The sequence below is a fragment of the Limulus polyphemus genome, unplaced genomic scaffold (genome assembly GCF_000517525.1).
Source record: "Limulus polyphemus unplaced genomic scaffold, Limulus_polyphemus-2.1.2 Scaffold482, whole genome shotgun sequence".
Lineage (NCBI taxonomy): Eukaryota > Metazoa > Arthropoda > Merostomata > Xiphosura > Limulidae > Limulus > Limulus polyphemus.
Genome location: NW_013666092.1, coordinates 223,519 through 235,782, shown reverse-complemented (window position 1 = coordinate 235,782; position 12,264 = coordinate 223,519). Strand labels below are relative to the sequence as shown.

General features: G+C 33.9%; 1 protein-coding gene across 1 annotated transcript in view; it reads right to left on the bottom strand.

The window, feature by feature from the left end:
- Positions 1-12,264, bottom strand: part of LOC106458536 (huntingtin-like) — a 269,635-nt gene that overhangs the window by 36,542 nt on the left and 220,829 nt on the right. Inside the window, exons 45-46 of the mRNA XM_022384781.1 lie at positions 6,737-6,805; positions 5,766-5,835 (exon numbers count right to left, since the gene is read on the bottom strand). Coding sequence (XP_022240489.1) covers positions 5,766-5,835; positions 6,737-6,805 — 139 coding nt within the window. The remainder of the gene's footprint in view (positions 1-5,765; positions 5,836-6,736; positions 6,806-12,264) is intronic.

Genomic DNA, 12,264 nt, shown 5'->3' with positions numbered 1-12,264 from the left:
AAATCCATCAGGTTATCGCAAAAAAAAAAAGGTCGGATACTTTTCTCACAGGCCTCGTATAGCTTGGTAGACTGAAACAATTGGGATAAAGTGTTCTGCTCAACAACATAACAACACATTACAAGTAAGCCTTGTATGTGCCCCTTTTTGACTTAAGAGTCCAAAGTGTTAACCACTAGGCCGCTGATAACACTGTTGGAAAAACATGAAGCTATCAGCAATAATAACTCATCAAACAAGTACAGAAAAACAAATAAAATTGCATTTATATAATCAAAGAATAATGAATTTCCTAACCCTCTGACTACAAGTAGGTTAAAGTGCACATAGTGGTGAAAAAAATTTATTCAAAGTTTCTTTCACCACCATGTGCTTGTTTTAAGCCAATCAGGACACACTAATTACATACTCTAAAAGAAACTGAAGTGCAGTATTGAAATGAAGCCTGAAAGTGTTTCAGAGTATTTTAACTCCTTCTATACAGGTACCCTTTCCTGCACATGCCACAAGGTCTTATTGAGTTACATTCAAAATTTAATTAAACTATTTTATTATCAATGTATGTGAATAAATCTGGCATTAAAATGTAGTTAATAAATCAAACTTTAATATAAGTTTTAATTTATTATTTTTAATTGGAAAAAGTTAAATAAATTCTAAATTTTGCATTGTATGAGAATCATAACATTTGTTCTCTAGGTCTTGCCCATTCTATAATGTATTTGCCACTCCTCTATCTCTGAATTATGGAGTTTAAGGTAAATTACTCATTATAATATAGATAATACTAAGGCACAATCTAATTTTTATAACTTTGAGTCTGCTTTGTTTACAGACACATAAAATCAGACCCACTTGTCACATCCTCTATTTCACAAGCTGCCACTAATTTTCTCTGATGTTTTACATCATTTATAATCAACAGAAAAACAAAGTTTTAATCTATCAAATTATGTATTATATTACACTGTTTTCAATATGGCATATTGTCTATTTCATCTTCAGTTTGAAAGTATCTCTCTCACAGTGTTCAGATCAAGAAGCACAGGAAATTATTTTAGAGCTCTTATGCCTTAGTTAGAAAGCCAATTAAATTATAATACCTATAGGGAATTGTTTGCTTTGTGTGTATTATTGTTCTGTTATTTACAACTTGTATGGTAGGATTATTAGTCAGACATGGTTCAAAGGGCAATAAAACAATAAAAGTAAGTAGAAACAGATGTAAACTGTTATGAGCTTTAAGCTAATCAGGATAAACAAATGTAGTTTTCTGTTACAAACTGCAATCATTCTAGAAATAGAAAAGGTGGTAACTTAGATTTATTTCATATTTTTTAATGGTGGTTACAAGGTTAGCCAAATCAACTGAGTCTGTATAAAGTTAGGGCAGAGAAGATAACAGATGAAATATAAAGTTTAACAGAAAAAACAAAAAACGTCTGATATTCATTTAGAAGGTTTTAGAGGTTACACAAATTAAATTTGAAAGTTTTCAGATGAAGAAAAGTATTTTTAATCTTAACATCAAAATCACATTATGCTCGGAGCAGTCAACATCTGACTCCATATGCACACAGACAAATCTTTAGTAAAAATACTTAATTCAAAAATATGATGTTTTTGTGTACAAAAGATATGCAATTTTTACTGAAAAATTGCCAAATTTTGTGAATATAAATATACCAAATGTTAACATTTTCATAAATTGAAAATGTATTTCCAATAATACTTATCTCCGCTGACACGTAGCTATTCCTTGACTTTCACTTTGCCCATCTAAGCATTTGTCTCGCTTGCTCCTGTCTTTTATACCCCACTTAAATGCCTTTGGCAATTTTTGGCCTTGTGAAATTCTCTACCTATGTCAATGTGCCCTTTATCCTGGTCTTATATATAAGCACTTCACTCAGACAATGTAACCACTTTTTAAAGACTTACACCATCCCAGTCACTAACACCGGCTCTTAGTGGGGAGGAAGGGTGGGAGAGTGTCAGCGGAGGTAGGTATTATTGGAAATACATTTTCAATTTAGGAAAATGTTAACTTCCAAAACATAGTTACCATAAGCTGACACATAGCTAGAATCTCACATTGAGAAGGTGGAGGAGCTGGTGATGGTATTATCCATACAGAAAGCATCTGCATAGCACAGGGGTGTACGAAGATAAAAGTGGTACACAAATGGGGGAACTGCACTATATCCAGCACAAGTATGCTCTTCAACCTGAACTTAGTTCCTGTATCAAGGGTGGAATAGTACATGAGTAATTATCATTATAGGCCAGCAATTGGCTGCAACGTTATATATATATACTTTTGATTGGATCTTAACCTGTAGCTATAGAGTGATGTGTTCTGAACCACCAGAATCATGATGAGAAAGTAAGTAACACCAAAGTGGACAAACTTTCTCCTCCACCTGAAGAAGTATGAAAGGCAACACGCCAGGCTCGGAATGACGGGATCGTGTATGCCTTACTCAACCAAAAGAACAGAACAGTGAGTCCAGTTGAGAAATAACCAAAGTTAAAAAACAAAGGTCTCGAGAATGTGTGCTCCTGTGACAATAAATTTAAGAGACAACTGTGGAATTGATAGAAAGTATCATGATGACATCCCCCTGAAACAGATCTAAGTCTTGAACCATATTCTGTTGGACAATAAGAAGTTCTAAATTACTGATGAGGGAAAGAAGATTCATCTTATGTCTATATACCTTGGAATTCCTGATATTCAATATATGCATCCTATCCTTGTAGTGAGGCATATGTGAAAAGATGAAACTTGGCACAGAGAGGTGGTACAGGTACACCAATGGTAGAGTTGATCTGATCCAACCACCACTCGAGAACTAAGATGTAGCTTCTGATGAAGGAAACTGGATGATCCAGTGGATTGGAATTTCTGATCTATTGGTTGTGCAGTGATCACTGAAGGAACTGCATATGTGCTTGTCCCGAAAGCATCAGAGATTCAAGGGATGCCCACATCCCCCAAAAAAATAGTACCATCCACATAAGTAAGAGACTGACTGCCCATTCCATAGCCTGGAGCCAGATGGAAGTTGGCTCAATCCAGCTTTAAATGTCAAAAACTCATACAACCCTCCAGAAAAATATGGTGCAGACACTAGTTCAAAGGGTAGATCCCTGAACAGCAGAACCTGACCCCTGTGCATGAAAAATAGATAGTGACAGGATGAATTCACTAGAAATGTATCAGTAACATCGAACTTGGTTATCCCCAGACCTGATAAAGAATGCCAACACAGGTTGAGAAAAGGACTCCACTGTGAACCTGGGAGGTTAAAAAAATTGGTTGATACGAGAAAGATTGACAATTGTCCACCAATCTCCCATAGTCTCAGGCACAACAAATAAATGGGAAGAAAATCCCAAAAGAACAGGATCGACTCTCACTACCACCCCCGTGACCAATAACTCTCTGATAGCCTTGGAACGAAAATCCACAGGCTGGGAGGATAATGAAGATGGAGAAGTGAATGGAAAGACCAACCCCAATGGCAGAACTTGAACTACCCATGGATCTGCAGTGAAGGAATATCATGTATTCGTGAGTTGTCGTAACCTCACTCCTACAGACCCCACCCACCTAGGGGAGAAACTGACACCATTGGTGACAGTTAGCCCAAATGGGGGAGCCTTGAAACTAAGGACGGAATCTATTCTGAGTATCCATAAAGCAAGAAACAGAAGTCTAGAGGCCAACAACAACAAGGAAAAAAGCAAACAGGTGACATCCTTTCATGATTCAATGCCTCTAGAACACCCACAAACACCAAGAGATGAAGAAAAGGAGCCCCAAATAACTCACGGAGGACTACATCAGTTAGACGAACCCTCTCCAATCTCTACTCAATAAATCCCAACAACATACAAGTGAGAAATCCAAAGAAAGAATGAAAGAACAGAAGCTGATAATCTGAACAAGGTAGAAGTCAGTAGAAGACCCTATTTATCCTCAAATTGATGTGGGTACCTTTGTTAGGCTTCCAAAAAAATTTTTGTCGTGGGAGATAATATCTCAAAGCAAAAGTGAGGGTCAAACAAAGACAAGAATTGTAATTTGTTCAAAGTGATCACAGGGTTCAGTCTGAAACCCCACATATCTAAAAGCAGATCTAGTCTGTGGAATCGAAATATATGTCCACCTGGTGGTGGTAAACCAAAGCATGCAAACAGGTGAACAAGGGTACAAGGTATATCTATCCCATCATGCAATAAAGCAGGAGGTCATTGATCTAAATTGACCTCATAAAAAGCCGACTTAGTACAGAAAGGAGCCGGGAAAAACCAAGTCCAAATTCTCCCCAGAATGTCCTGGATCATTAAGAAAAGCAGCCTCAGAAACCCCAGGCCTAATATATGGCTCCATCTCATCAATGGATCAAATCCTGGACAACCTCAACTGAGAGTGTCCCCCCCCCCCTTCTGCCAGAAAAAAGAGATGCTAGATAACAGAGAAGGAATAGAGGAGATCTGATTAGCCTTCACACTGACAACAGTAATATGGGAATTCATGCCCGAATACAATACATTAATTTTTTTTTAAGGAAATGATAATTGTATGGAAATCCACAAGGTGATGCCAAAATTGCAAACCAGAACGTAACAAAGCACAGCACTTTGTCAGAAAAAAAATGTGACCAAACTCTTTTTCTATAAAAAGTGGTTACATTATCTGGGTGAGGTGCTTATATACAGTACCAGGATAGAGGGTGCACTGACATAGGTGGAGTGTGTCACAAGGCCAAAAATCACCAAGGACATTTAAGTAAGGTATAAACGATTGAAGCAAGCAAGACCAATGCTTAAATGGGCAAAGTGACGGTTAAGGAATAACAATGTGTTAACAGATGGTAAGTATGTTTTGGAATGAAAATTATAGTACGGAAACTCTGATGGTTACAAGGCTGTTGTAATACACTGACCCCTTATGGAAAGAGTTGATAAAGAATTACAAAATAGTTTTTTTCCTATGAATTAACTGATATAAAGTGGTCAAATTCTTTAAAACACAAAACATGGATGCTTTAATGAAATATAACTTAAGTATATGGAGAATTTAAATATCATAAAAAATAGTAAAACTACACTGTATTTTAAGTTAGTAGGCTTATTTATTTTTCATATTCAATTATTTCACACAAAAAATGATTTTGCAGTTTTTGAAGATTCTGATAATTTATTATTATTACTTAAACACTATTGCCTCAAGCGTTGGTCAACAAAGTTGATAAATCATCCCTCTAACATCAAACAAATCACATGTGATTTCTACTGAAGATGACACTTAAAGTACTAAAAATGTCTTTAAAATCCTCATAACTTTCACGCTGTGTACATTCAACATGAAATCTACAGGGGCCTATTTTCACAGGTGCTTTGATCAGTGTCAGAGTCCTTGGAAGCAGGGAACAATTTGCTCTAGATACAATATTGTTTGAATCAATATGTGGACACTGTTTAGCTGTGTCCAATAGGGCATGTACTGTAGATTCTAAATATGAAAAAAACAACAACATTTTTTGCTAAAAAATTTATCATTAAAATAAAGTCCAGTTTAAGTCTGTTTAAAAAATAATGTTTAACACTTAGTATAAAACTGAAAGTTTTGTTATTAACAAACACAGTGTTACTTTACATCATAGAACTTTTCAACCACAAATGTACTTGGGTATACAACAACTTATGCAAGTACAGAAAAAGATAAGATTAAGTAAAATAACATAAAGCATTACCTGTCCAAGCATGTAGGTAGTTTGAGAAAAGACACGCTCTGGATTGGAGATCAACAAGCCAGAAAAATTTCTATAGTAAAAAAAAATTAGAATGGTATTAAGAGGATATTTTAGATATTAAAGTTTTGTTTTTCATACCAAACTTATCTACCTTGTGTCTGATCAATACTGATAACATTTTGGAAAAACTTGAAGCTATTAACAATAATTACTCACCAAACAAGTGTAGTACAACAAAAAATTCATTTTAAGTATCTAAGAATATTACAAATTTATATGGATGTCAGCTAATGCAAGTTAACTGATAAAAAATGATAATATTCAATAAAACACAAAACCAATAGGCTTTAATACAGTTTAACAATAGCTAATCAGTTTAGTGAGAGATTGACAGCAAATACCTGACATCAAAGAAAACGTAACTTAGCTATGTAATGTATAATGCCAACAATAATCAATATGGTTCTTTTTAAATCACAAAGGGTGATGAACATTACAATAATGTCATGTCAGCACTCTCCCTTTCATTTCCAATATGGTTCAACACTACAGATATCCCTTTCTTCAAAATATTAAACTTTCATGCCATGCATACTTTTTAGTCGTACTCTGCATGAGAAAGTTTTGTAATATAACCCTTCCAGAAGGCATGCAAACCACCACACTTTATCTAAAATTCAACCAGAAAATCACATTTTTTTTAAACCAGAGATGACCAGAGTTTAAGTGTCTGAATATACATTTTTTTACCATAGATCATAATAAAAATAAACCTCAGTATATCTTTGACAAGCACAATTAATAGAGTATCTCTCAACAAATAATACATTTAAATAAACAATGTGCATTAATTGATAATGTACTACCTTACTTTATCACAATTTTTTATGAGGTAATCATTAATAATGATAAAACTATCCACATGAATACTGCAGTAAAGTTTTAACAGTAAATTCAAAAAGAGATCTAACCTCTGCTTCAAAAGGTTCTGCATCTTTCGGTGTAAAGGAGCACGCACTGACTGAAGCTTCTTCCCACACCTAGATGAATGTTCAAGATTCTGTAATAAAACTGGTGTATAATTTTACATTCACTTTGAAAGTATAATGGCTTAGTTTAAAATAATAAATATTACAATAAAAGCACTGAAACCGAACTGGCATTTAATGTAACTATTACCATATGTTTGGTTAATCACAAAATACAGATAAGATTAAATTCAGGTTGTGAAAAAAAAAGATAGTTCCAGTATTTCAAATTTAATATTCAGATATAAACAAAATATACACAGAACATTACAGCTGTGTTCTGAACACACACACAAAGTAAGTAGGAACATAATGTAATGTGTGTCAAGTACAATAACAATGCTTTATCTCCTTGAGTGAATGCCTTGTTTCTTACTTACAGCTGTGTTCTGAACACACACAAAGTAAGTTGCGACATAATGTAATGTGTGTCAAGTACAATAACAATGCTTTATCTCCTCAAGTGAATGCCTTGTTTCTTACTTACTACATGCTATTGGAAATGTTGATGGCTTGTGACGAGGCTTACCTAAGTAAGAACAGTTTCATGTGATTCAACAAATATTTAGTATAATATTTTTCTATCATTAAAGAAAATTTTTTCACTACTGTGCAAATTTTTATACAAGCTACACAAGCCTTTTCATCAGGAGAAAAGTTGCAGAATGTAAACTGTAGTAAATAAAACAGTTGTGCCAATGATGAATGACACCTGGAATTTTGGTAAAAGGAAAAAAAAAGACATTAATGTTTTTATTCGATAAAAAATTAAAGCCAAAATTACTATGGATATTCAATAAAATATGGTATATGAACTTTCTGGCATGCCTACTTATATGGCTACAAAAATTTATGTAAATTATCATCACATAGCCTTAATGATACATACATTTATGACACTAACAAAAAAGCAAACAAGTATTCTTTTTGTCATAGAACTAAGATTTCACACAAAATGTGTAGTTCTATAATTAAAATACTGTAAAGATAAGTATACTATACAAAAAAGTTGGGATAATTAAATTAAAATTAAGCTGAAATGAACATTATGTGGCAAGATATGTCTAGCTTTTGATCTTTGTTAAAAATCAAATTTCTTAAGTTGTGCTGTTGCAACACCTGATTGTTTAATTATCATTACTATCGTACAGTATGCACAAGAATGATGTTTTTCTTTATTTATTTCAGCTTAAGCATAAAGCTGTGGTATGCTCTGGTAAAACTTATTTTCTTCAAGACTAACACGACAGGCCCAAAGAATGACAGGAGATTCAATTAGGAAATACATCACAACATAAACCTGAATTCTCTCACTTTGATTGAGTTTGAGAAAAAATAAAGTGGACGTAATATAAAAATACAAGTAAACAATCTATTCAAAATCCAAAAAACAACCAAAGTAATGTATTGGACAGGGGACAGTGTCTTTGCTTGATAAACTTCTCTCTAAACTTTCCTCTGAACTTATTAAGAACTAGCAAATGATACAGGTTAAACTTTGGGATAGTATTACTATTTAAAGGAAGAACTTAAACAAACTTACTCAACTGAGGTCTTGAGCTTGAAAGAGAGTGAGATCACAACATTTATTACATAGACAGTTCTACAATGCTTTCCTTCTCAAGATATAAGCTCTACCTATGTCACTGTTGGTCAGTACCACTGAAACATAAGGGAGGTCATAAGTTCATAGTCTCAAAATATCATCTGACTGCCAATGTAAAAGATGCCTGTGTAACTTCACATACTATGTACAACCTCACAGCTATTTTTCCCATGGGATGACAAAAGGTGCCATCTCAAGTAAATGACACAGAAGAAATATGATATAGAGTGAAAGCAATTCAACAACCTTCTTGACTGATGTGTTATGTGGAAACTGTACATACACTTGCATAAGTTAAAAATTTAGAAAAATCTCTAAATTACTACAGTTTAGTTGAGTACTATGTGACAGTTCTAGGGGTTGAACTATTAGGTGCAGGCCCCTTATATCAAAACCTGATGATGACAAAACCTTGTCGAAATGTTGTAAATTTACTGTTATGTTAAACTTATATTAAAGTTTTTCTTCATTACCCATTCAAGCCATCTCCAGCCATTATATGAGGTTCATTTCATCTTTTCTTTCACCACTTCAGTAGAGTAAGTACTTAAGCCTGACTATGTTACAATGATCCACAGGTCTTATAATACACAGCTCTAAAATTTTCTAGTTTGTTATCAACTCCTCAGTATTTATAAGTCAACCTTGGTAAACCAAACCAAAACAGTCATCTCCATAACTTAGGTAGCACTTTAAGACATTTCCTGTGGTCTGTCAGATTCCTACCCTGGAGTTAACAAAACTATAGTCACCTTTCCTTCATATCTTTATCTCCTATGACTTTCTGCAGCTCTGAAATTTCGAGGATTAAGCACACACACTGAGATGATGAAAACACTACTGACCAGCTGAAAAAGAAGGTAGCCAGAAAGGTTAAGAATTTGATCTTAGTTAGCAAAATTCAAGATTGAAAATGTAAGGTCATATGAATTTCAATTGGTCAGAAGTTCAGCCAGGTGTGTAAGTTGTACAATATTGTAAATATCCAGTTACATACATGTCTTGTTCTAAAATTAAATTCCAGATCCAGGGTAATAAAACTATCACCTTGGTCAAATGACATATTTACAGGTTTTGTGTATTCTCATGCCCTATAACACCTGTAGAACATGTATCCATAACACCTGTGGATGACTTGGTCCACCAGACTTCACTAGATCAGTACATATGGCTAAACTGCCCATTGCTACCATTTCCATGGCAACAGCTAACACAGTCTAACCTCCGACCCAATCCCATTTCTACCACTACTGTCTGGTTGTAAACATGAATAATCCTCCAGGTTATAGTAGGTAAGAAATAGGGTTGAGACTGCAGAAACTGATTCCTTCACACATGAGCTGATCAAGGTTAATGGACACTAACATCTAGCATTTGATTGTGAGAATCCGTTATCAAGCTTCTCTTAGCACGATACTTCCCAGCTCAGAGAGGCTCATGACTGCATCATGGTTCACAGTCTTCACCATTTGGTACTCACCATCTCACCTGTCAGTGAAACAGCTCTTGTTGGCAAACTTTGTCCACCAATGGTACTTTCAGTCTTTCTTTTCCTCAGTTACCTACGCTTCGCTCACACTGAGTTTGATCCTCGAAGGGAGAGTGCTTTATCCATTCCGGGTTACAAAATTCTGGCAGTTCTTCTTCCTAAGCCTATGGTAGCCATGAGAAAGAAGACATAAGCCCTCAAAGTATTGGCAAAAGTCTGATGTGCTGGAGAGGACCTCTCTTGGACCTGACAATTCTCTTGGACAACTGTCTCCTTTCAATGACTAACTTCCTTTCAGTAATGAGTCTATTTGTGAAATATTCCATTCCCTTGAGAAAGAAGCCTTTTTAATCTCAATAACATACTTCAGAAGAAAACAGAAATCTTCATAATAATATATGCTCTGGTTAAGACACCAAAATTTTTCAATTGATCTGTTCTGTGGTATTCTCAAGTAATAAAACTAATTTCCCCCATGAGTGATAGGATAAGTTTGCTGAATAACAGATTTTATCAAGAAGTTTACCAGAGTAAATCTGTAATCTCTGACTTTGAGTTTGAGAAAGACTAGACACAATGCAAAAATACACGTACATAATCTTTATTCGAAATCATAAAATCAGAATAATGTGTGTGTGTTGGACAAAGGACAGTGACTTTCCTTGATTGTTAACTCTTTTAAGCTCTCCTATGAACTTATTAACATTTTCCATAGAGAGTCAATCGATGTGACCAACTTTGTAATAAAAAATAACCATTAGAGTTTTCATACTATAACTTTTGATATGTTATTTGTATATTCATAAAATTTGGTAAACTTTCAGTTTCAGGTTTTTGAACAAAGAATTTTTACCAAATATTTGTCTGTGAATACATGGAGTCAGAGTGTTGACTGCTCTAAGTCCAAAGTAATTTTCATGTTAAGAATAAAAATACTTTACTGCATATGAAAATTTTCAAATTTCATTTGCATAACTTCTGAAACCTTCTAAATAAACATTAAACATTCTTTTCAGTAAAACTTTATATTTTATCTGTTATTTTCTTGATCCTAACTTTATATGAACTTGGTCAATTTCACAGACCTTGTAACTACCATAAAAAAATGAAATAAATCTAAATTACCCCTTTTTTTAGAATGAGTGCAGATTGTAACCAAAAACTACAAATATTTATCCTATTAGCTTAAAGCTTGTAGCAGTCTATATCTTTTACTACTTAGTTTTATTGCCCTTTGAACTATATCTAGCTAATAATCCTGCCATACAAGATGTAAGTCACTTGGTAAATGCCTACTTCATGTTACCATGTTGAATTAAGTAATGCATGAGCTGTATGCGAAGATACCTCATAAAGAATTTTTATTATTAACTTTCACTATCTTACCTAATCTAACCTAATAAGCTTATAATTTTTACATTTTAGTTACTTTTATAATAATAAATAAAAAATATACATGAAAGACAAGAAATATAGTACTTACCTTTGCCTTTTTGTTTTTTGCTGTCAGTTACTGATTAAACTTAAGCCTACTTAGGCCTGGAAAAAAATGCTTTGTTTCAGGTTGCCCAACTGACCATAAAAAAGTTTTTCAATGCTACCCCTAAAAAAATGTATCTCCTGGCCAACCCTAATGAAAAATGCCCTTCAATTAATTTTTTTATTTTCATTAATTTATTGCACCAATCTGCTATCATACTGTGCAAAGTGAAGATAATAAGAAACCACATCTCTGGTTCGTTAATTGGTTCAATGCTTTCAGCCAATTATAGTTGAGCTTCTATTCAGGCAATGTTAAACATTTCATCATGGCAGCAAATCGGCTGTCATCTTAACAAATGTTTTCCTAAAAAAAGACAGTGTCATGGTTTACTGGAACAGTCAAAGACATGTTTGAGTCATACCATCCTAAACTAGATTCAAATGATTATGAGCAGTCATCAACACATGTTCATCTGGACGAAATTTCACTGGACATTGGTGTCAAATCAACTGAATTTCACTGTAACTCTAAACCAAAATGCACCATGGAAATTGAAAATACCAGGAGAACAAAGGATACAATGACAAAATCCAATTAGCCCAATACTCCATCTACCTACTTTCCCTTTTTTATGAACAAAGCATTTTTTTTCTAGGCCTTAATAATGGTATTAGAAAACTAAATGATGTTTAGTTAAGTAATGTATCTAAGCACACATAATAACAACATGCATAAAGCAGACAATGTCCTATAACTATTATAGTTCAACTGGCTTTTTAACTAAGAGAAGAGAAGTTTAAAATAATTCCCTGAACACAGCAAGATAAACTTTCAAACTGAGATGAAATTGCCAATACTTTGTACTGAAAACAACATAGCATTATATATATATA